The sequence below is a fragment of the Myripristis murdjan genome, chromosome 4 (assembly GCF_902150065.1).
Source record: "Myripristis murdjan chromosome 4, fMyrMur1.1, whole genome shotgun sequence".
In the NCBI taxonomy this organism is placed as follows: domain Eukaryota; kingdom Metazoa; phylum Chordata; class Actinopteri; order Holocentriformes; family Holocentridae; genus Myripristis; species Myripristis murdjan.
The window spans coordinates 12,346,509-12,372,617 of NC_043983.1; the positions used below are offsets into that span (position 1 = coordinate 12,346,509).

A 26,109-nucleotide genomic window follows, 5' to 3' on the forward strand; every position below is an offset into this window, starting at 1 on the left:
GTTGGTTACTTTCTGGACAACTGATGGGATTTACGCTGTCATCTGCCACCTATAATTGCATGTGAGTAGTTTTCTCATTGTCTTTTTTTTTTTTTTTTTTTTTTTGCTGTTGTGCCGTGTACTTGACCATTTCTGTATGTAAAAGCACATCTAAGCATTGTCTATGAACTGAGAGAAGAGCGTTGTTTCCACTCGCCTGGTGTAGTGTGCCACTTCAACTGTCTGTGGGAAAGTAGGGGGACTTTTCCACTTGATGTGCACTGGGCTGAATTTGACAGTCATCGATGGTTACACTTGTGCAAATTAGGAAGCGCAGTGGTACAACAGTTGTCAAGGGTAATAGCTGCCCATCTAATAGATCTAGCCGTTATTAATGCATAAATCCTCCCCCTGTAATGACCATTCTTCATACTGGGTTTGCATTTTGAACCACTTCAGTTTTGCTCCCCTTGCAGCTGATCTGCTGATCACATTCCCCGCGAGTCAGAGTGAGAGAGAGAAACAGCGTGACAGACAACCATGCGCTGCTTAAACCTGACAGTCTCGATTAATTCACCGCTACACTTCTCCCCTTCTCTTTCTCTAATGCCGCTTCACCTTTAAACCCTTTGCTGCCCCGCGCCTCCCGTGGCTCGCCTTTCATCCAATGAGCTTTCAAAACGCCCGGAGTCAGCGAGGGTTCATGTTCCCATCGCTTTATAGTGCACACTACAGATGGCCGGCATGTCCAAAACAAACCTCTGCTCTACCTTCACTACTTCTCTTGTATACTGTTCTTTCTTTCTTTTTCTTTCTTTCTTTTCTTTCTTTCTTTCACCCCCCACCCTGACCTCTTGTACTGGAGCCTCTAGTCAGGTAATCCCCAGCCACCAGCTCCCTGATCCAAGCCTTGGATTCTCACTCTTACTCTTTCATTTTCTGTCTTTCTTGCTTTCTCTCTCACTCACACACACACACATATAGGCTTCTTTCTCCCTTATACTAATTGACTCCCCTCCCTCCAGTCTGGCATCCCCTGCCCCCCTCCCCCTCACCCCTCGGTCCTGTGCTCTCCCTCTCCCTCCCTCTCTCTCTCTTTCTCTCTCTCTCTCTCGCTGGTTGCCAGAGCTCCAGTGTGAGCGAGCCCCGGCTCCAGCTGGCCTCCCCCGCTGCGCTGCTCCCATGGCGGACTCACCTCTTAACAACTCCTGGCCCTCCTTCTCCAAACTCTGGATGAAGAGATGGTCCTTCAAGAGAGGTACGCAGGTCTAGGGTCTCATTTCACGTTGAAGTGGCATCACGCAGTGGAGGTAAGGGAGGACAGAGAGGGGATGACATGCAGCAGAGGTCATGTACGAGACGTGAACCTGTGAGGTGGAGAGTGCGTGACATGTGCTTCAGCCCGCTTTTGGCTCTCTCTTGCTGTCTTCGCTCTCACCTCTCTGCTTCTCAACTCCCTGGCCTCTTTCATTCACTTCTCTTTCACAGAGATGTGGCTGGCCTCGATGTTTGCGGTGTATCAACGGTTGCAGTTTTGTCTGTTGAGGCTTTGTAACGTTCGGCAATTGCAATTGCAATGAGTCATTTCTAATCACTCAACTTATGTATCACACACCAGTGTTTTTAAAAGCTGCGGTTATGACTTAGAAATAGGTCACAGGAAAGGTGAAATGGTCCCTGAAGTTAAAAAATGTAGCCTCTGATTGGAAAATGATCATTTGGTAACTGTCATTGACTATATTTGGATGCTGTAGCATTTCCAAAGCTTTGCAAAATAAGATTTTATAAAATACTGTAGACTGGTGGGTTAATTGCCTGAAAAAAGGAGTTTAGTTAAATGGCGCTTGATGCAGCACCCTGGAAAGGAAGTTTGAAAAGTGTTGCTTTATGCACCACAGAAACAATAAACTTCTCAATTTTTTTGTTTTTCCCCCCAGCCTTTGTCTGGTGCTGTTAGCATCAGAGGAGGGTGATGTGTTCGACACGCTGAAGTTGTATAGGAAGCTTCCATTTCACTCGAACTGCTCGGTGCCGGGCGCTCGCTGCTTTGAAACACTGGTCTAATGAATACATGATCAAAGAGGATCTGTAAGATGACAGTTGTTTTGATGTGTGCTCTGACCTCAGATCTAACAGCCTCTGTGTTCTGCTCTCACCTACACACAACATCTGTCACACACATGCTCACACACACACACACAATCACACACACACAATCACACATACATGCACACACACATACACAGACAAACAGACTCAGATCCCACCATACCTGCACACGGTACATGAATCATCCAGGTACTGAATGGTCGCCACAGCCTCAGCCCAAACAACAAGAAAGGTACCGAATAGCGTGTTAATGCTGAATGACGTGCGAGTGAGATTTTATCTTTTGTCATCTGCAGTTTCTGCAACAGGGCTGCATATGTGCTCCATCTGTGTGTGTGTGTGTGTGTGTGTGTGTGTGTGTGTGTGTGTGTGTGCCTGTGTGTGTGTCACAGTCATCTTAACCCTATTGAGCAAGGTGTTTATTATACCACTGACTCTGCTGGGAACATATCTATAGACAAATCTACCTCCTATTGTAAATACAGAGGCTTTTAATAACTCCCTCCTTGCGCTGTACGTAATGAACAAACCGGATCATATGATGTCCCATTTCCCCATGTGATTGAAATGGAGCTTGTGATTGTAATGGTGAAAATGTGATGGTGCTTTCTGGCAGACGCAATGTCATTTCCTTCTCTTTGCAAAAGATGAAATGTCCTCTTTTTCAGGCAGCTCTAAGAAAACACTTGGTGTTGCACTACACGTTTGACTCATATGTGGGCACAAACAGTCGACACCATGCATAACATAGTCGTTTTATTTCCGTGCTTACCAATGAAAATTAAAAAAAAAAAAAAAAAAAAAAAAGGTACAGGTTTAAGTTCAACTTTGTTTAAAGCCAATATCACTGTTTACAGTCTCAAAGGGCTTTACATGTTAACAAGTTTAAAAAAAATCATATTGTTTTAGTTGTTCATACAAGCTGAGAGTTGAAGCAATTTTTTTTGGTCAAAATTACTTTGTTGATATTGTTTCTTTTTCCACACTGAATTGTTGAATATTTTTATAGAATGAAATAAGGAGAACTTATATGCCACAGTAGAGAAACTAGAGCATTTCCAATAATCGTCTTAGGTAACTCTACATTACACCACTGTATAGTGTATGTGTCACACAACAGCACCCTATCCAGCTTTTATCTAGTTTGGCAACATGATTATGATTATTTAATACAGTTTCATAACCCTGCTTTTATGGAAAACATACAGTTTAAGTGAGCTCACTTTAAAAAAAAAAAAAAATCAACTCTTTATGGGGCTTTCTGTGATTTCAAATGATAAAATACAGTAGTTTTAATACCAGACCAGTTAGAGGTACTGTACTAATGTGAGCAGCCAGAAAAACAACTGACTATGACAGAGCCAAAAGCCTCATGGAGAACCTGGGAAGCCACACACACACACACATACACACACACAAACACACACACACACACACACATGAGTGCGTGCACGCACCTGGGCACGCACTTGTTTCATCCCTCTGTGATGTATTAGCAGATATGAGAGGCCAACCATAAAAGGCTACAGCAGCACTACAAGACAGCATCAAGCAGTAGCAGCAGCGGCGGTGTCTGCAACAGCCGTCTCAGTTTACACTTCACACGAGTGAGATTTGGACGCAAACAAATTCTCCCTCCAGCGGGGACCTTGCCATCCACTGCGCCGGTGATTTAGTAATATAGAAAATAGATCTATGTCCATCTGTGTGTTTATGTGAGAGCATCTCTGGCTGCCGCTCTGAGGAGGGGAGTGGATGCTGCTGGTTTATAACAGGACATGGTGTCGGGCTCCGAGTGTGGCCCAGCTGAGAGCTGCACTTCATTTCAATACCGGAGCTCTCTTCCAGTCACCACATTATAAAAGTGGAGGTGACTGTCTGCTGCTAACATCACCGTCACACACAGATCTCTTTAACTGGAGCCGGGGGTCCTGCAGGGAACTTCATGAATTCTTCAGTTTTGTTTTCATTCATATTTAATGCCTTTCATTTCAATTCAAGATTATTTAAAGGGTTAGGCCCCTCAACTTTATCTATAATCCTAGTCTTATACTATACCTCTGCTTTATTGGCCTGGGAATCATCATTCACAAGCTGCTTTTGAGTGTCTTTTATCATTCCCTCCTTAGTGAAGTCAAGGATATGATAAAACTAAGATTTGTGGTGCAGAATCTATGTTAAACCATAGATCTAGTTTTCATCAGAAAAAGGAAACTGTCAACTGTCAGGACAGTTCTTCACAGTGAGAGTTGAGTCAGGCCTTTTAGAGCCAAGCAGCCATTAGGCTTGGGTTCACAGAAGTTTGAAGTTTGTCTTATGTAACATCACTTAGATGGGCACGGTGGCTGAAATCCTTACAGTGCACACGGGCCTCTCAGATGCCTTAATAGACTCTTCAGATACTATCAGACACACAGGAACGTTGTGTAGGTAAACACAGCAGTGGTCAAGGCACCGGTCATTGTGAATGTTACCGAATATCAGATCACAATGTAAATTTTGCTTTTCCGATATGAAATGCAACAGATATTAACATTTCACACCCAAAATATGCAATGCCTTAGCCTATCTGTGCCTCCACTCCTCCTTCATATGGTTTGTTTTTAGTGTTCAGAGCTCCACGCTGCACCTTAAGCAGCTTCTCAGCACAGCTAAGGAATAAGCTCCAGCTCTCCAACACTGACATGGAAACTAATGCTGGGTCACCGGGCGGTTGCCAGTGGTGACGGTGGTTTGTGGCATCATGTGAATCAAGGAATCTGTTTATGCAATGGAAATGTAAAGGAGCTTTCAGGGAGAGGCTGGGGTCAGGGGCTGTAACTGAGCTTTGTTCCATTACACACACAATTGCCCAAATTGATTACACAGGTGCTTTACAGTAATGTTGTTGTTTTTACGCTGTGTGTTCCATGTGGCCTTGGTGAAGGTATTGCATTACACTGAAAATGTTTAAAGTAAAGGTATAGCTCATTACCTTTACCTTCCCATATCCACTGTTTTTCAGCATCAGAGTGTAAGCCATGTAGCGAGTCCTGTGAGCCGCCTGGTGCCCAGCTGAGCGGTCAGCCATTTGCCCCCAGTGTAGCTGGGACAGGGTCCTCTTCCTCACTGTCTCCTGCTTCTATCGCTGAGGATGTCTTTTTCAGTAACACCAACGAGGATGAGGTAAAGCACGCACTCTTCTGCCTTTGCATCATATTCCTTTTCATATTTCTTTCTCCTCTCTCGCATTGTTCACATCGTTCCCGTCCTTTCCCTCCTTTATCCCCTTAATGTTCCCTTCCTTTCCTCTGCTTTGGCTCCCTTCCTTTCCAGGATACCTGCTCAGTAGTCAGTGATTACGACTACCCTGGTGTGGAGGTGGAAAGCAGTGTGGAGGACCTGCTGGGCCTCAGCTCCTCTCTCAAAGACTCTGAGTTCTTCAGAGACCTGGAAGGAGGCTTGCTTCCTTCACAGTCTACAGCATCCACAGTACCCACAGCACCGGACAGCCCCACCCGGACTGTGGGCCCTCAGGTGTCTCTGAGCACGGACAGTCCCGCTATCAGCTGGCCTGAACAAACTTCTCTGAGCACACACTGCCCTCAGGCCAATGCACATCTGCCCTCCCCCCACAGACAGCCTGGAGGAGGATCACAAGAACCCTCTACCAGCTTTGTGATCACCCAGCTTAGTCCTCGGACATTGCCAGGCTGCATCATTGACAGCTGTGACTGTGAAGACCCTGCAGTGGGGCTTAGTTTGACAATTAATCTGAATGGACTATTGGGATCTATGGAGTCAGGAAAATACACCGCAGAAGTGGTACCACAGGGGATGATGGGACCAGGCGGAGTAGAGGGGCATCCAGCTAAGGAGTTAGATGAAGACCAAGACCTTGACAGCTTCCCTATCCTGGTCCGATCCATGTCAACCTCTCGCAGGCACAGCTGGGGTGTGCCTGTATCCCCTATTAACCTGGGGCGGAGGTAGGATGAACACACAGGTGGATGGATCAATGGATGCGTGTGTGTAGATGAATGAGTAAAATTCAGAAGATTCCCATTAGAACCAATGGAAATATGCCAAAACATCGCTTGCTTTTGGCAGAATTGTGGCATAAGTCATGTCAAAATTTATTTAAAGTGAATTTAACCCTTTACAGACAAGAAAATATATATATATATTTAAAAAAAAAAAAAACCCAGATAAAATACAGGCAATACTATACAATAAAGTAAGTAGTAAAAAACCTTAAATGCCAATCTTCTCATCACTATGATGGAATATTTTTTTTCTGTTGCTCTTAACCCTCCTATTATGTTTGGGGTCAATTTGACTCTATTCAATGTTTAACGTCTCTAAATAAATGATTAACATAATTTTTTTGGCTTCATATTTAATGAGTTTTCCTAATGTAATGGGTACTACCGGGTAAACATGAAATTCACATAATGATATGTTTTCAATGTCCTGTACACACTTTGTAACGCATCGGTTATAAATAACAAAAATCTGTATCTTTCTTTCCAATATTAGGTCAATCACTGAGATTTTATGCTGATTTGCATATTTTTTCATAGTTGCGTAATAGGAATACTGGATGTATAAGTGGGAGTGGGGGGGGTTATGTTTTATTTAAAGGGCTATTTAGGTCGTCAACAAAGAAACATAAAGTACCTGACACATAAACTTTGGTAACAATTTTAATTATAATAATTTTGTGGAGGTTTAAACTGCTGGAGTCAAATTGACCCCAAACATAAAAGATGCTACTAAATTTGGACACAACAGGAGGGTTAAAAAACAAACAAGGCATGAGGATTTCATGGGGGCTTGTTCACACATGAACAGTCACAGCAATGAGAACTTCCTCCTCGCTGAGACATATAACCAAGCTGAGTGTTTCACAGTTTGGTTTGTAGCTTTTTAACAGCTAAAAGTGTGAAAGGTTATAATGGTGTGAGAATGTGGGCAGAACACCAAAATGCGTCTTGCAAAGGTGAAAAATACAACAAAAGTAAGCACAGGTCATAGAGCGTGTCGCTCAGTCTCAGGGCACTGTGTGTGCAGTGGTATTTTTAACACACTGATGCACCGCTGCTGCAGACATGTACACAGAGAAAACACAGAGCACATGTGTTACTCATATATGCATCATATTATTTTTTTTTTTACCAAATTTATTCTGTTTACTACATGTGTTCCATGGTTGTTATTGCTTCACTGCTGGTTAAGATATATATTTTATTGTTTGATCAACTCTGCCTGAGCTCTGTGTCTCTCTCTGCCGTGTTGCCAGACTGAGTCTGGACACCAATGCAATGGACAGTGATGGAGAGAGAGAGGATGAGGAGGAGAGACAGAACAGTCTCTTCCCATCTTCCCATCAGCAGACCCACGACTGCCCAGCATGCCCTGAGACTGGCCAGGGGGACGAGCCAGATGGTCCCAGGCGGAGAGTCTCCTGTCCCAAAGCCAAGGAGACAGGCAAGGTAATAAGCCACCTCAGCAACACTCAGATACGTTATGCTTTTTGGCATTAATTTGCACTTTGGACACTAAATAAATGCAATAAATTCTTGAATATTTCATCCTGTGTCATTTGCAGCACTTTCAGAAAATGAAGGTAAATATTTGACAGACCACAATAACAAAGTAAATGATTAACTAAAATTTGAACAAATGACAAACTCACAAAGGCTAAGACTAACAAAGCTTTTGGCTGTGTGTATTTCAGCTAAATGCTGTGAGGGTGAAAAATGCATACATGCAGTGTGATGTGATGATTTTAAACTGCTTGTATATACTTTCCCTCTGATTTCAGGATGCGGGCACGCCTGGCAGACATCTGTACTCTCGTTCAGACATCCTCGCCACAGACGAATGTTCCCGTGCTGCACACGTTTCCCGTGTTGTCGAGACATCTAAACAGGCTGCCAGGGCAGCAGGAGGTGTGTATGTGCATATGTGATTGCATAACTGCACTGTGAAAATCTCAGTGTTAACCAGTCACTAAAACTCACGTTCAGTCGTAAAATCGTATTTTTCAAAGTGATCAAATCAAGTGAAAAAAAAATGTGCTTGTGAGATGAGATAATCCCACTTGTTTTCAATACAGTTTTGTTTATTTCAGGACTTTTTTCTGGAAACAAATATAAATATGTGGACACAGGGCATAATAAGGCAGATCAGCCGTGTAGTATAGAGAAAATGACACTTGATTCAAGAAAAATGTGGAAACATCATGTATGTGTAGGAAGTCCATGCATACACATTTGTCATGGTTCCAGTCCATAAGCAGTTACAAGAGGCTCTTACAGTACTTGTGACTTCTCTGTGTCTCTGTGACTCTCTTCTCTGGCAGAGGAGCTGGACCTTGAGGAGAACCTACAGTCTGCTGAGGGACAAAACCATATGTAAGTGTGCACGGTTACGCATCAGACGACTGCCATGTGTTGGGCTACATAACCATCATAACTTGGACTATCCATCTCCCCTACAGATTCAACTTCAGTCAGACTGACAGCTCAGTTTCAGTGATGCCCATTACAAAAAAAAAAAAGTGTTCTACTTTTGTGATTCACCTGAGACAACAAATTGTTGATAAGTTGTCTCAGAAGTGGTTCAGTACAGTAGTGTACTGTACATACTGTTCTGTAGTTATAGCGTGTTGTAGTCTGGTACAGCTGTCTAACTCCCACACAACAGAGGGGCTTTTCCCATTCCCTCTTGACATCTCTGCTCCATGTCATGTCTGCAACCTCCTCCTCCCCCAGCCATCTCTCCCAGCTCCTTAGATGGCCCCTTGGTGTCTGTGGGGGTGTGTATGTGTGTCTGAGGGAAGTGTGGATGCAGCAGACATGGGAGGATTCTTCTCTAAATCACAACCTGACACTCAGCTCCTAGCAGTCCCCTTCTCCTCTCCTCTGCTCTACTATCCTCTCTTCTCCTCTCCTCTCCTTTCCTCTCCTTTCCTCTCCTCTCCCCTCTCTCCTCTCTTCTCCTCTCCTCTCTCTTCTCCTCCTCTCCTCTCTTCTCCTCCTCCAGCACCCCCACTCAGTCTCAGTGTCTTGTTTGTCTTAGGCTGAAGGTACAGAAAGTTCTGCAGGAGCTAAGGCTGTACCATGGGTAAGTAAACAGGAGAGGGAGGTCTGCTTGCTCCTACCACTGTACAAACGCCACCCCGGTCTTCAGAGCCACAGCGGGGGCAGGGCAGGCTACAAACTGAGCCTGCATGCGTGTGTGCGTGTACACGCCTGTATGCATAACGACTGCACGTGTGTTTGCATTTGCATGTATGTGCACTAACACAGCATGAGAATATCTCTGGAGTAGGGGCACCGTATAGCTCTGCCTGTGGAACATGACATACATTTTCCAAATTTTCCAAAATAACTCAATTTGATGATGCTGAAATTAAATGGAAATGAAACCCAACTGAGTGAAACCTTAACTGTTTACTGCTGGCTAAGACACCTTTGGTTGTCACATGTTTTTTTTATTTTGCTCAGCAGCAATATTTAAGCATGACAACTAACACAAGTATAGCTTTGAGAAACTTTAAGTCGTGTATTTAAAGGCTTCAGCATGCTGTGTTGGCAACTCACAGCGTTAGAGATCTAAGTTAGACAGATTCAAGACATCTGGTTGTCTTCCACAGAACCAAGAAGAACAACAGATCAGAGGCCAAGGATTCAGGAAGTGTCACTTGGTACGAGTTCCTCTCGAATGAGTAAGTACTGACCTCATCAGTCTGTGGCACTTTAGAGTTACAGAAATGTGCACAAATCATGTAACTTCATAGAGAAACCCATAAAGTGCTTTTCACATAATTCACTGCTTAATTATTCAGTGCTGTGCGCCTTACTCATCTTTGTCCATTCTGCATGGAGGAGTATCAACAGTCCATCAAGGCTACTATCTGTCAGCCATACAGTAGGTTTATTGGAAACATCTACAACAGGATATGGTCGAACCAATTGTGACACCAAAATAAATTCTCACAAAAGTGAAAGGTGCTGATGGTTCAGCACCGACGTAGCTTACATTTCCTGTTGTGGAGAAAAAGTCACATTTTTTTTCATCACTGCTGCTGCTTCTATTTAGACAAATCACCCAGATGTGTAGCAGAATGACTAGATCTGCTGTATATACATGTCTGCAATATAGAAGTAGTGACTTGGTTTATGAGACAGACCTTTACAGATCCAGTGAAATTTAAATGAGTACAGAAAAATTCCACTTTCATTTCCAGCACAAGGGGCATTTTTTTTCTTTCAGTTCTTGAATGTGACATGGTACACAGTCTGGGAGTTAGGCCTTAACCTTCTCTATAACTGTGTCATTCACTGCAAACCAGTATTTCTATCAGTGGAGAACACAAATCCAGATTTGGAAATTCAGCAACATCCAGCAATAATGGATACACGCAGATTTTGGCTTGTTTGGCAAGTAGCTGGCTATTGTGAGTGTATATTAATAACCATGCATGTTGTCCACCATTTAAATCAGTCATTACAATCTTGTTGTATGTGACATGGTTTACACCAGGAAGTAGACTGGAGTAATAAATCTGTTTGATTCAGAGGAAGGGTTTTCCAAAAGGCACTGGTCAAATTTCTGCCAGTTATAACATTATAATCATTTGGATGACTTTACAACAACAGGTGTTGTGTTAAATCATATCAAGAAGTTGACGTAGCTGTTGGACCTTTAAGCATCCTGAACCGAGCATTTAAGGGACATAAGGCTTTCAAGGCAGCTTTTTTTATGACTTTATGAGTCCAGGTGATGTCAATACATTATGCATAAATATAAGTGATGAACTAAAAACACTAATGGATTTCTATTACGGTGGTATTTCCTGTACTTTACCACACCTTGTACATGGCAGACTAACTGTGGTTCATCCTCTGTTTCTTCCACCAGGAATGAGGAAGAGGAGGATCGTATAGAGAAGGTGGAGAAAGGCACCAAGGTGAAGAGAAGGCTCAGCTCTCTGAGAAACAGGATGACTGGCTCCTTCAATAAAGACAAGGTAAATCTATACCACATACACCAGTGTGATTGTCACTGACTGATTATTATCATAATACCTGATTTGATTTTGACATAGATGACGTTTCTAAATATCACAAGGACCAAATCCTCAGGTGTAAACAGCTGATTGCGAGCATGCAGTTAAATCACATTAATCTCCTTACACAAACCTTGTTATTTACCCTGCCTCTGATACAATTATGTGATGTGACGCCCAGCCAGGCAAAATGTGCAGCGCTGAAAGCAACGTAAATGCAAACATCCCTGTCTCTTTGTTCCTCCTGTTCTTTTCAGGGTAAGAACCGAGAAAAAGAGCAGCAGAAAGAGAAGGGGAAGGAGAAGGAGCCCAAAGAGAAAGCATGTGACAGCAGCAAGCATCAGTTGGTGCCAGGCGCTTTCTCCAGCTGTGCCACCTGCTCACTGTGCAGCAAGACCCTGCAGAGAAAGCATGGCCTGCAGTGCGTGAGTGAGTAACACCACAGGCACACTTTCACGCTCACCCACGCTTGTTTTTCTAGCGCACACACCCTGGCACAGGTGCTCTGCTCACACACATACCAACTCCCAGGCACTTTTTACACATACTAACCCACAGACGCGCTCTCTTTCTCGTGTCGCAGAAGAACAGAACACACACACGGCCACAAAAACAAACAGACGAAGCCATTCATACAAACATACCCAGACGAATAACAAAAACATTCATCATTTCATCCATGAGTATTCAAACTCATGTTATGTCAGTAGGCTTGTATCTGAACACACAGCTTCAAATACAACATATGCAACAGCACAAAAGTTTTCACTTCCTCTTCACAACTATGTCATAACTCTGAATGTGATAATCACACACCGGGCACCAGTCAGTTGGGTTTTTTTTGTTTTTTTTTTCTGCTCCTCTCCGCAGAGAAGTAGCTACTATTCCCTTTCAGATCCTCTTTAAATGGCAGCTGAACTTTGAACTTGTGAAATATTTCATGCCGAGGTGCCAGCCGCGCTGAACCTGCCCAAAGCTTTGCACATTCTTGACAGTGTATCAGGGGTCTAGTATCTGCTGCAACTCCTCACCAGTGTTACACAAGTCATCTAGCTACTTTTGCTTTTATTTTCTACTGCACTCACACCGTCTTCTCACAGTTGTTTATGATAACATATAGAGGACGAGCAGAGGGAACAACACCGTCACTCAGCCGTTCGTAGTAGAGCTGTGCTGGACATTTCAACACCCCCTGGCTCCTCTTTCTGTCACTCTTACACCACTCCCATGCAGCCTGCAGTTCTGCTGATAAGCCCTGCAATACATGATGAAAGACACATGAAATAGCCCTGTTTGTTTAGTACAGGCAGTATAGTGGGAATGCCTTGACCAAAGAATAAATGCTGCATTGCAAAACTGGAGATACAAATGGTTTGCCAATGAGTGTAAGGGAAGGATATTTTATTTTACTTTTCAGAAACTCTTCCCCTTGAAATCATCTTGAAATAGCCTTTTCTGGAGCTATAACTGAAATTTAAAAAATGAGGAGAATCTGTACAGGTGAATACAAAAGCACATACTACAGTTAAAAGCAGACTCTCTGCATTGCTCCAAATGCTTCATATATGTGCACAGCTGAAATGGTCCCCCTATCTGAGCGCTTGATGTTAATGCTTTCAAAATGAAACAGCCCCCTCCTCTCCTCCTCAAATCCTCCTGATATTCAGGCTCGGGTCTGCTCAGCCGCATGGATTTCTGTCACAACAGTTGCTGACATTATTGTAATCCAGAGACCGTCTTCCCGTAGGCCACGTGGTGCTGAAGGGGAATCCTCTTCAGAGACACTGTGTCTGTAAACAGAAGGGATACTCTCGGCTATGAGCAGCTCTGGTTTCAGTGTCCATTTCACATCTCTGAATAAAGTTTCCAGCCAAGAACAAGGAAATGGGACTATTCTCACTGTTACTGTCATTTCATTTCCTTGCCCCGGATTAGGGTACATTTGATCGCACAGGGTGTGAGGAGGTGCAGAGGCAGTGTTTCGAAATGCCTATATGTATATATATAAATATATTTTTTACCTCTCAAGAATCCAGTTCAAGTCAATTCAGCTCAATACTGATGTTTCATTGTTTCAGATGCACGTTTGTTGCAAGTTTCAACCGAGCTCCCTGCGCTCTGTGGGAGACAAAAGCCATAATATCTCCAGAACAGCCATAAATCTCGCAGTCAGGCGGAGGGAGGGAGGAGGAGGGCGGGGGGCATAATGTATGACTGTTTTGATTAGTGTGCTTATTAAACAAAGTTGTTCTGGCATATTTCACAAGGCACAAGGCACCACACATTCAGAGTGCTCAAGACCGCACTGCTACCTTTTGATTTAACATTAACCAGTAACCAGTGAGAAAACACACACACACACAAACACACTACTACACATACTGTCTCTCTCCCTCCCTCCCTCTTTTTTCCTCTGGGACAATTTCTCATTTATTAACTGTTGAAAACAGTCAACTTATGACTCTTAATTTCTGGTACCCATGTTAATGTCACATACATATAGGCGAGAGAAAACAAGTGAGTATCCCTTTAATTTGAACCAAGCCCTGGGGGGAATCAGCCTAGAATCAGCCTGTGGAATGCGTCGTTTGTATGCCAGAAATTGTTCCCAGTGGAGAGCAGGACACAAAACTGGACAAAACGAAGAGTGTGGAATACGTGTTTGTACTGATTTCAGGGGCTGCACTGATTTATCTGGCTTATGAACACACCACATCTTCTTTTCGATGTAGCTGGCTGAGATAAGCCCGGGTCCTGCTGAAACGGTAAGCAGCAGTGGTGTTAGTCTCAAGCGGGATCAGGTGGATAACTCCCGTTGTTTCGCTCAATGGACTTTCCAGACATCCTGGCCGCTAGCTAGCCAGCTAATGCTAAGGATACCCGACAGCTCTTTGCAGTTTGCTGCTGAACTCTTGCTGTTATATCATGTTTATGTAAGTTTTTCTGGCAAGTGGAAATCCGCTTATTTTCGCCTCTGCTGAGTGGTCGCTCATAAGTAAGTTAATTAGCCCAGTTACCGTTAGAAGCCACTTGCAGCCGTTAACGTTTACTAGCCAGTTAGCTTGTTAGCCAGCGTGCTAGTTTAACATTAACACCCCGCTTGTCTAAACAAAATAAGGTTAGGAGGCTAGCTAGTTAGCCTGGTTAACTTTAACCACTACTTTGTAGAGTTGGGCAAGTTTTTTTTTCCAGGCTGTGTTTGTCTTTATCCCTGAATGACGCATTTCACTCCGCTCCAGGTTGTGTACTTTTTCAGCAAATGTTAGTTTGTTTAGACTGGGTTCATCTGTTGCAGCTCAACAGGTGATTGCTAGCTGCTAAAGCTAGTTGTTTCAGTCAAGTCGGTTGTTAGAAATTGTCAGATTTAACAATCAAGTAGACCAGTACAGTGCACTGAAAGATTGTGGAATAGCAATAAATAAGATGATTCTCTCTTTGTTTCACCCCCTCAAAACATCCCTTAAATAGTGCGATCTGTTGTGTCAGGCTAGCCTCTATCTACCATAATTTTGAAGAGCCACAGGTGCATTTCTGTGTGTCTCACAGTATGTAGGTGTTGTTGAACTGTATAATCTGTGGGATGTTGTGGGATGCATCATAAATGTGAGTTTGTGTTCATTGTGTGGCTGGGCAGGTGATGCTCTGTATCAGTGGCACAAAGGCAGCAGGCAATAGGAATGGCCTAGGCTGAGGGGTGACCGTCCTGCCTGGCTCTGTTCACCTCTGTGCTCTGACTGACCACTCTGACTGGGTCACATGGTGCTAATTGTGCTTGGCAGGTCTGCCAGTGCATAACAGCTCACTCCAGTGACTCTGGGTCTCACCCATCTCACCCTGTTAGCACACCACTCCTCCATGCATCGCTGCTTTGTCTTCCAAAATGCCTGCCTCTCTGACTCTCTCCACTGACTGCATGCTTTGGGGACTAGCTGCCTTATCTCCACTGACCAGTTCACTATAATTTTCTCTTTACTGTCTGCCTACCTGACAGTTAGCCACCATTACTCTCTGTCTTACTGCCTGTTTCCATGACTGGTCAGGTGGACAGGTTAAGGTACCTTGGACAGACAGGCTGTTTCATCAAGAGACAAAATCGGGGCAAGATGAGATGCAGTACATTAAAACTGTGTAAGATTTGACTTTTTCACACAACAACCTATATCATTTATTTGTGCCGTGATATTTCTCAAGGTTACACCGCCTCAGGTTTCCCCTTAGCCCCCCTTGGAAGTGTCAGTATTCTCTGCTGGTCTGTAATGGTGATCATGGCTTTCCTTTTTGGGAAACCTGATCAGTAAGAATTGTTTTGCCTCATTCAGTAAACAGCTCCCCAAGCCCTAAGTCCTCCTGTTTCACTGGATGATGTCATCGATTGGCTGGCAGCTTTAGAGTTTGCCCCAAGTGTTGGTGTTTTTGTCCCATATTGTCTCAGTGAATTAGAAGTAGCTGCTCACACATACAGGAAGCTGGTGATGTCAGTGTTTGGCTGCTCTGTAAGAAAGTAACGCCTCCAAAACACTTGTTGTGACCTTTTTTCCTCTGACTTGGTCTGTACAATTAGATTTGGCCTAGACAATGTACAAACTACTAACAGACTATATACAATACAAACAATATAAATTATAAATAAGGCAAACAATATACATAAAGTGTAAAATGTATATGAATTGTGATGTATGAAAAGAGGAAAAGAAACTGCATCTGTGTCTTGTAGTTTTGCTATATAAGGATGTGTAGTGCCTACTAGAGGAGAGGAGTTGAAAAAGGTTGTGTCTAGGGTGTGAGGGATCTATTTCATTTTTCCCTGCCCTTTTCCTGGTTCTGGAAGAGTACAAGTCTGACCGGGTGGACAAAGGAGCATCAGTGATGCAGTGTAGAACTGGCTCAATAGCTCCTGCGTCTGACCAAACATCTTGAATTGCCACAGAAAGAGCATCCTCTCCTGGGCGTTTTTGGTGATGGAGTTGATGTTGGTCTCTTGTCGGAAGCTATTTTCTGCAGACTGGACAGGATATGGAGGACAGACAGGTTGGTTTTATCTAGGTCTTCACCCACTGCAAGAATAAGATTTGATGTGTAGGGAATATAGAATACACAGACTTAATACATCTGTGTTCCTCCAAGTAGGCTTCAGCTCAATATGGTGGCGCTACATTGTGCAGAGTTGCAGTGTGTGACATGAAATAATTGGGTGAAGATGGTGAGTTTATTGCACTTAATCGTTTAGCAAAGAGAACAGTCGGTACTGTAACTTAAATTGAAAAATGCTGTGGCATTTGAACAATGTCAATTTACCTGGCAGACATTTAGGCTCTAGCTATTATGATTACTACAAGAAACCTGTTTTAGAGACCTAAGCTGAGCTATACAACAAAATTATAGACAAAATCTAACATCATGAGAACTACAGTGCCACACTACAGCCTGGCATCATTGGTTTTGGTTAATACCTAATGGGCAGGGTTCAGTTCAGTCGTTTATATACATCATCAAAAGGTTGTTTCTGTTTGGATGACGTAACCTGATAGCACTTTCCTTGGAAGAACCCAGCCTTTACTATCTGGATCTCTGGCAGTTCTTGTCTCCTTCAGTAAGATAACACAAGCCAACACATTCTTTGTGGAGGGCGGGGGCAGCACAGATGGGTGATTTAACATGTTTTGATATGGCCACTTATAATGGTGATGATTATAAGATTAATGTCATCTTATGTCAACCTATCTTGTTGGAATATTGGTCAGGTCTAATGCATGTAAACCTAGCTAGTTGGCCCATGTGTCAGTGAGAACCTGCTATTTACTCTCTGAGTAAGTAGTAGTTAGTGGTAAGTTGTTCACATTTTCTCCCTACCAGGACAAGCCAGAGAAAATGATGCACACCTATCATTCTGCTGATCACAAGGTTCAGCTTGGCCTTGTTTCCATCCACGGCTCATTGAGTCAGTCAGTGGAGTGTGCAATTTACACCATAACTCTGCTTCCTGTGTGATAGGGTATTTACCACTAAGCAGATGTTTGGGTGTGGTGTTGGTGCCGAGTGTGTCCACTAGTCAGTTGGCTGCAAACCACAAGACTGACCTGAATTTACCAGTGTGATGTATCATACTGCCCAAGAGTTGGAGAGCTGGTCTAGGATCATTTACTGGGTCTGCTCAACAATCTTATTCATAATGAAAGAAAACAACTGAAAACTCATGTGTGAACTCAAACATTTGATCTGTCCACCCTGGCTATCTGGTACAGCCTTAAAGAAGATTGTAGGTATTTTTCAACCCAAGCTGTATAAACTCTTGATATCCATCTTTACAACTGTACATAGCACAACCTCAGAGCTAGCTTTAGTGATGAGAAATTCACCACTGGGTCAGCTTCTCACCAGCCTTTAGCACAGTCTACAACAGGGTACTCGGTTTTGGCCCCAGAAATACATTATAAATGCTCTACAGTTCAGACGAATATGTCTTGAAATTGTCCACTTAAAAATGTTTTCACATTGTGCTTTACAACAGGTTTTATTTCGTATTTTTGATAATACATTGCCTTGTATGCATCCAAACTGTTCTGCTGCTTAGTCGGCTAATGCTGTGTTCACAAGGACCTCAGACTCTGGAATTGCCATCTTGCAAATTTCGATAGCTTTGCATTCATGGTGTCAGTCTGGACATAGTTGATTGGTATTTTCTTTGGTATTCCACCTCTTGTTGTTGCGAGCACTTAGATATTCTGAGCAGACACTGGGAGCATCATGTTATCGCAGGTTGGGTGCTTACAAGACAGATATTACAATGTCTGAGATCCCATAAATGCAGAATTAGCTGCAGCGGAATGGTGTGGATGTGTACAAGGTAAGGTATTATAAATGCTAAATAAATCTCTTTTGAAAGCAGTGTTAACCATTTCTTTTATGAGTGGAGAATTTCTAGATGTATTTGAATGTGCTGTGAGTTTCCCATTTTCAAAAAGAACGTGTAATTTTTTTTAAGGCTGAAAATAAGAGTCCTTTTGGATTTGCTGAGGCTAGCAAGGAACCCCCACAAAGTGCTAGGTTTCTCATTGCTAAAGCTAGTGAAGTTGTGTTATGTATAGTTATAAATCAAAATTTTAACTTTGCTTGGTTTGGAAACACGCCAAACCTATCCTTGAATATAGCAACTTTTCTCCTGGTTATCTCTTGCTTTGCCACTTTGAGGTGAGTTGTAGCCACAAGTGACTCAGTGCTGACTGTGCTGCTGTTATCAGTAAATACTGAACATTGTTCTCTTGCTTAGCTTAATTTGTACTTCGTCTAGCAAGAAGTGTGTTGTGAATGCACTTTATAGGCATGATTAATAATGCTACACATTCCCTTCACAGATTTTGGTTTGTTCACTGATGACTCTAAGTGAGTTGGGCTATGAGAAAGAATTGCTGTGGTTTTTTCACTCCTTTTAGATATGCTTACGTCTCAGGTCTTCCTATCTCTCTGTCTTTAGCATTACTGTTCCAAGCCTTGCCCAGACAGTGTACTTGGGCTTTGATGAAGAAGAGTAGAAGATGTACTGGGCTGACAGACTTAATTAGACATTGAAGGCCCGTTGTGCTTTTTCCTCTTTTGTCTGAATGAGACTCGCTGGCAGAGAGAGTGGAATTTCGCACATTAGTTGGAGCGAGGTGGAAAATTACCTCTGGATCTGGCTGCTTGACTGCTGATGAGTTGGCTGGCTCACGGACTGGTCCAGTGCCCGTCGCCGCCTCTTAAGGTGAAAAACCAATCCTGTCTCTGGCATTCGTCAAGAAGAACATGCGTATCATTGAGGAACAATGGGTGACATCTGAATAGGACTATCTGATCCAAAGGCATAAGGTTTCAAAAGGTGTTAGTATTTGCTTTTTGCCTGAAGGATAGCTATGCTTTTGGTAAAACTATGTCTATTTTGTGGCTAGAAGTGGCAGAATGTAGGCCCACAGATTGTTAAATGGGACTTTGGTTGGTGCAGGATTGTGCAGAAATAGTGCAATGAAGTACAGACTAAGATTTTGCAATTCATTGTGGCCTGGTGGTTGTCTGAGCCCAAGCCAAAGAGGGACACAGCATCGGTGCTGAAGATTATTCAGAAGCCAGTTTCTGTTTTCTTTTCCTTCAGTGCAGCCAGCCATTGTTTATTGAGAGAGACGGAGAGAGAGACAGAGAAGAGCACTGAGATTGAAAATTAAGTTGACATAATAGAGGAAAACAGGATGAGAGAAAGATGAAATATTTCCTTAAATAAGTAAACTTACATATACATAAGCATCTAACTTTAGTGGCCGATTCTCCTTTCATACACACAAAATTATTATCCTTCTCTGCTTCATGCTTGTATGACACAGGAGCAATTTTGTTTTTGTGTGAATCTCCTTTGTACTGTATTGGTTTCAGATGTATAGAATAGGAAGCAAAAAAATGTGAACGGGGGGCAGGGCTATAGGAAGCTTTTACAGTAGGCAGCGCAGCAGTTAGTGGAAGCTGCTGGTGTTGGACATGTTTACATTGCATTGTTCAGAGGAGCTCCACCCAATGAACAAACCATGTAGCCTGGAGAGTCAAACAATCACTGCACCGCTCTGTGACTACAGCCATATGATATGTTTAATGTATGGACACACGCACTATAGCATTACAATAAGTTAATAAGCTGTTACCAAGTACACACACACACACACATTAAGCACAGCTGCTCTGGTTTTTGTCTTAAAGCTCACAGCAAGTATTGAGCGACCCACTCGGTGCAGCCTGATGAATGTTTGTTTCTCTCTAATTGCTGCATTAGACCAGGCTGTTTTCAACTCATCAACCCCTACCTCCACTGATCAGCCTCTATAGCATAGCTGCTTTGTTGTTATGACATATGCGTTAGTCTGTGCACAGGTGTTTTGCATTGAGGGCCATTTGTTTGTTGTCCATATCAGGGTGGTTTTACCTGGCTGGGTTGGGTTGAGACTTTGCATAGTGATAACACAGTTTGTCTATCCAGTTGAGTCCCTAGAGAGAGGCTTGTGTTGCATATCTTATACAATATGTAGCCAGTCTGCCAGCCCGGAGTGGCTTGGTTTCTTCTGGTGTGTTTTCCATCTGGTAAGGAAGCTGACCACACTGTATGTTTTTCCAGTTTTCTCCAAAACAACTCTGATTTGTATCTCTGCTAATCAACCTAAATGTCATTCCAGCAACAGTTTGCCCTACAGTGTGCTTTTCCTTTGCAGACAGGGATAGAGATGGTCAGAAAAAAAGATCAGTAAACCTAGGTATGGGTGATAGTTAAAAAAAAAACAAACAAAAAAAAAACATAATAAATATTACCACCCCAAACAAAACTCTACTTTTGGGGCACCCTGGTGGCTTACTGTGTAGAGCCCATACCACATATACTGAGGCTAACTTATCCACAGCAGCCTGGGTTTGAATCCAGCCTAGACCCTTTGCTGCATGCGTGTCACCCCTTGCTCTCTAGCCTGTCAGCTACCTTGTCACTACCTGCAGTGTAAAGAATTTTGCTTGAACTTGTTCCACCCTTGTTTACAGTTCTGACACATGTAGAACAGGCATCTGTATTATTATTGACCGACATTGGCCTTTCACAGATATATTGGTACTGCCTTATATGTTGTCCGACATGCATCGTTATTAATTTGGGTAATTTATATACAGATAGATATAACGATATATAGATATAGTGATATAGATATGCATATACACACATATAGGCCTATATATTCAGTGTTTTTTTTTTTTTTATATATATAAAATGTCATCAGTGGCCTGATGTCATTTTGGACAATGAAGTTTATTGTTAAACTGTAAAATATCCTGTCTCCATTACATATCTTTGTCATCAGAGTTTGATAACAACATTTAAGGGATTATTAAAAAAAAAAAAAAAAAAGAAAAAAGTAACGCCATCGAGGTAGAGCAATAGCGGCTACAGTGACTCTGAGTTGCTATTCTGCTGTCTTTCAGACTGTGCTGTGAACGTTCACAAGAGCTGCAAGAGTCTGCTGGGCGAGTGCAGCAACAGCAAGAATAAGGTAAACATTACAGTGGAATAGCCATAGTGCCTTCCCAAGTATTACTGCAAACGTAAACATTTAATCGTGAAAAGTGAGTATAGTTGTTATGACTCTATGCACACAAGGTTTTCAAAAGGTGACTAAATAAATGTGACATTCAGATCTTGCCACAGCTTTACATCTAGGTCCATATTGTTTCTGTACAGTATTCATAAACTATTCCAATGTAAACAAAAAAACCTATAGCCTCAAAATATATTTTAAATGTAAATACTCAGTCCTTATGTTAATATCAGAGTCATTAAATCTCAGAGGGGAAAAAACATCTTGAAGACAATCAAATACAAAATCGTTATTGATTTGACACTGATTTAGCAAAGGTGTCATGCTCTTAAGACAAGTCAGCTGAGGATTATATATGCCTCTGCCCACTTATGTGTCTCCCTTTGGAGATGGTGTATCCTTGTTAAGCAAAGTCCTTGGTCTTGTGCGTACTGCAGTACTGTCAAGAAAGTACTGTAACAGCATGCAATTTTTAGGCATTTCATAATCTGTCACTCAGCTGATAAGGGCTTGAGAGAACGTCCTTGAATAAAAGCGTTCTTTCTTTTCTCCTCTACACAGAGAGATTCTCTACAAAGGACAGCCCCATCAGGATCTCCTAACCTTGGTAAGCAGAACACATGCATGCACACACACACACACACACACACACACACACACACACACACACACACACACACGCCTAATGAATACCACCAACCAAGCTCACTTATTGGATGAAGGGAAGAGGAAGCAGGGCAGGATGCATTGATGGATAGCAAGGTGGCTTGGGGTGTTTGTGCAGTGATTCTGCCTGTCCCTTTGTGTCAAATTAAAGAGATCTGTTTGCCTCTCTGGAGTTTTGCAGAGGATTAGTGAGATTAATGGTGTCTCTGATGAACCCTGACTAAAGCTTAGTAGTATGGAGACTTTTTTTATTCCTTCAGTACTCATATCTTTCTCTTACAGTGTTATTGTAGTGCATAGATTGGTGTGTGTGAGTGTGAGTGTGAAAGAGAGAGAAAAAAAGAGAAAGAGTAGATTGGCCACCAGCAGGCTATGGTCAAAGGTGATAATTGGCCATGGCCAAGACTGCTTCATATAGTTTACCTACAGGGAGTTCTGTTCCTAGCAAATGTGAGATGTAGTTTCATCTATGTAGTACTGAAATATGTAATTCTTATACACTAGACATAATTATTAGCAGTCTATATAGCAAAAAAGGCGATTATTCACGGCAATCAATTAGACAATTATTGACCAAATAATTGCAAATTCTTTGACTCAAAAAATGTCAGTTTCTTGTTAGGGCTTTAGAGAAAAGAGAAATTTGACTTTTTAAATTTGAATTGCCCTGAATGTCAAAATAAATTGTTGATTTTGTTCAGTATTATGAGGTGCTCCCTGTTAGCATTTGACAGTCATTAAGTGAAACATTCAGCAGGTCTGGTTTAATTGCAGAACTATATTACATCCATCCCACAGGAGATAGTGGCGGCTGCAGCAGCAGCTTAAGTTAATCTCCTGTAGCAGTTGTTATTCTCTGCTTAACAGCTGGAGTCCTGTCACACACACCTGATTTCTCCTCAAGTCCTGCTCTGGCCAATCAGTGGCTAGAGCAGGGGGTCAGGGAAATGAGGGACAGACCGGACTGAGAAACAAGAGGGTGAGAGGGGAGGTATGATGAGAAAGTGCGAGGGAAATGTAAAGGTCATGCCTGTTTCTAGAAGTTTCCAGATGAGAGCGAAGGGTCTGGGCGGATCCGATATAAAGCTGCTTTCCTCTGCTCCTCTTGGCTTACATCAGTGACGGGCACAAAGCCTCATCTACCATCGTGACTCTTCATTCAAGCTTTACTTTGAATAGGATTGGAGGCATACTACTGCTTCTGCTACTTTTACAGCGATTTTTTTTACTATTTGGGTGATTATAATCCAGCTTCCATCATTCCTGCTCCTTTGAGACATCCAGGATGGAACTAGCGGTTAGCAAAGGCACAAGCCAAACCACGGAAGCCTCAAGGGCTCGCTGTAGGATTGGAAAACCATCCTCCTCTTCTGCCTCTTCCTGGGGTTTGTCTAGACATGTGGGGGTGCGTGCTCTGATGCACCGTGACCTGATCACCTGCCGTTTCTTAAGATCCCTGCCTCACTCTTGGCCGATAAAGTACTGGGGCCAGCTCAGACAGGAGTCGAACAAGCAGTCACTCGCCGCCACCTCCACCACGCCATCTCCTCATCGCTGGTCATCCTCCCGTTTGTCTCTCTCCTCTCCATGTTCCTGCTCCTCCTGTCACTTCTTTCCTTCATCCATGTCTCGTGTTTCTCCCCCAGTGCTGAAAGAGCGGGACAGAGAGCGGGACCAGTCCTGCCCAGCCTCACTCCAGCCTGTGGATGGCCCCCCAGGTTTGCTTTGTGCCCCAGGCATGACCATCCCTCCACGGGGAGCCAACGCCCAGCCGACCACCACCCACACTGCCAGCTCCGCCTCAGCCCCTCCATCCACCTCCTATAGCTTTGGCCACAGCCTTCATCACCACAGCAGCTCAGGGTCAGTACCTCCACCTTTCAAGTTAGACCCAGTCTTCCAAGTGGGGACTCAGCTTGGAAATAGATTTTGTGCTGAAGAGATTTCTCCGTCATTTATACTGTTTTACTTTCTTACTAGCTGGTTTTGAAAAGATTGCCTCTGGATGTTATTGTCCCTTTTTACTATCAATAAAGACATTAAAGACCATATCTTTTCTCTCCAATGTATAATGCTGTAGAGGGTCCAACACATTGGCAAGATCTGTTTATGTAAATTCTGACTATTTATAGGACATTGTCTTTCCTGCCGAAATACTGTTCTACCATGCTATCCTATGATGTGTATTTATAGCTGACATACTGAGGCAAGCTGTCTTGTCTGATTTAACAGCTTTTGGAAACTGAGTCTAGACTGTCCTCAGAAGTACTGTTGCTGCTGCATCACTCAGAAAGGTGTGTAGGGAGAGAAGGAGGTGCTGGAGAAGAGAGAAAGAGACAGGCAGACAGACAGACAGGCAAAGATAAAGAGAAGCAGATTGAAAAAAGAGATCAGAAAGAAAATGCAGCTGCTTGGGTTGTTCTCATCGTGTCGGATTTTTCTCTGTTTGTTTTCTTGCCATTGCTACAAACGCCGCTGTGGTCCTGAATTTGCGCATGTTTGCTCTTCAGTTTGGCAAGGCTACCACTAGTAGGGTTGAGTCGAGTCAGTTTCAGCATGTACGCCACCCTAGACCTATGGTTGTCCTCCCTCAGATCCCTCCCTGGGGAGATGGACGAGACTGATACCCTCCGCTTCAAACGTTTGAATGAAGATGCTGTTTCCCTTGCTCCATCCACGACCGAGTCCATCATCGTAGAAGGTGAGTTGACTGGCACAAAGTAAAGAATTTCACTCTTGTGATTTTCCATTCTTTCAAAATTCTTCTCTTGACATATGAAATTGATTACTTTGAGGGAAAATGTCCCCAACTCTTAGTACAATCTACTGTGACGGCAATTCTGAAAGCGCTGATAACTAATCGTTTCCAGTATCCACCATCCAGTCCTCAAGAGAGAGGTTGTTTTGTCGTAAGGTGTTTTCTTTTAGGCAGGGAGGAGAGTGTGTGCAGTGTATTTTGGGGAGTCAGAAGTGACCTCATCCTATCTCATTAAGCCGGAGTGTGGGAGAGAGAGACAGGCTCACTGGGTGCTAGCTGTCCACAGACAAAGCCGTCTTATTTTCCTGCTGCTGTGTTACAGGGTGTTGTGAACCATCAGACACACCCTTACCATGAGGGAGCTACTGCACCATTAATGTTGTACCACTCAGCAGCAGGGGATGACAAATATCTTTATTTTCCTTCTCTGCTGGTTTTTAGGCGTGACTATCAAGTACATCGGCATGGAGTCAGAAGATTTTAGTCGAAAATTAGGCAGAATCCAAATGACTCCGAATAAAAGTATAACATTTTCCGGTCATTGACTTTTCCCATTACCAGAGTTACTAACAGTGACATGACATTAACGTTAGAGGAGATCAAAGTTCAGAGCCGTAGTGTTTTCACCATATTCCTGTGACTATAAGATAATCATTTAAGAAAGAAATGCATTCATTTCAAACATTCAGCAGATGACTCTTTCTCATCCAGAATCACTTGTAGTGGGTGCAAAGCTGTGACGTACTGTATCGATGACTAAGTCGTACTCATGAATTCCTTTCTTAAAAAATGTATTCATTTGAATCGGTGATATCATCAGTGGAGAATAATAATAGTACTAATGCTAATTTATCCCTATAAGGCAAGTCTCTGTCAGCAGTGTCCCATAAGGCTGTATATCACCACGTACACATCCCAGCCTCTAAAAGATAGTTTGTTTTGTCCTAGCACATCTGAAACTCCGCTCTGACAGCACATCAAAAATTGACAAGATCGTATTGACTCCCTCAGCCGTCACTGAATTAAACAGACTGGTGACAGTACTAGGGACAAAATGCACATCTCTCCATTGTTTTTAACACAGTATTGTAATTCACACATATACAGTGCAATTCTCTGACATTAGACAATAACTTGAGGCCACTTGTCCCGTAACCCCGGTTCTGTTATCATTGGTGAGGTGTATCACTAAAATTAAAGACTTTGCTGGGTGTTTTGACTATTGATTGTAATGAAGTGTTTTAATGCTACATCACAGATTGACTCATGAGGTTGTCTATTACAGTCTATCAAGAAGTTGAGCTTGATGATGCAGTTATACTAATGGTTTCTGAGATGTCTGGTAGGGTTCATGTGGAAAGCACAAAATAGTAATTTGATAATTTGAAGTTTACTTCAGCTTTTGTGAAGTTTGGGATTTACACATAGAGTATGACCCAGCTGTTATGTTT

General features: G+C 42.9%; 1 protein-coding gene across 2 annotated transcripts in view; it reads left to right on the top strand.

Annotated features, from left to right (window-relative positions):
• The first annotated feature begins 1,119 nt into the window (after positions 1–1,119).
• Positions 1,120–26,109, top strand: part of arhgef18b (rho/rac guanine nucleotide exchange factor (GEF) 18b) — a 47,649-nt gene continuing 22,659 nt past the window's right edge. Inside the window, exons 1-14 of one of the 2 annotated variants that reach the window (XM_030050395.1) lie at positions 1,120–1,237; positions 5,093–5,253; positions 5,404–6,056; positions 7,370–7,562; positions 7,895–8,021; positions 8,435–8,486; positions 9,154–9,198; positions 9,731–9,802; positions 10,999–11,107; positions 11,404–11,575; positions 21,122–21,189; positions 21,796–21,841; positions 23,547–23,763; positions 24,495–24,601. In XM_030050395.1, coding sequence (XP_029906255.1) covers positions 1,162–1,237; positions 5,093–5,253; positions 5,404–6,056; positions 7,370–7,562; positions 7,895–8,021; positions 8,435–8,486; positions 9,154–9,198; positions 9,731–9,802; positions 10,999–11,107; positions 11,404–11,575; positions 21,122–21,189; positions 21,796–21,841; positions 23,547–23,763; positions 24,495–24,601 — 2,098 coding nt within the window. In that variant the 5' untranslated portion in view covers positions 1,120–1,161. The remainder of the gene's footprint in view (positions 1,238–5,092; positions 5,254–5,403; positions 6,057–7,369; positions 7,563–7,894; positions 8,022–8,434; positions 8,487–9,153; positions 9,199–9,730; positions 9,803–10,998; positions 11,108–11,403; positions 11,576–21,121; positions 21,190–21,795; positions 21,842–23,546; positions 23,764–24,494; positions 24,602–26,109) is intronic. The other variant, XM_030050396.1, reaches the window with a different exon arrangement.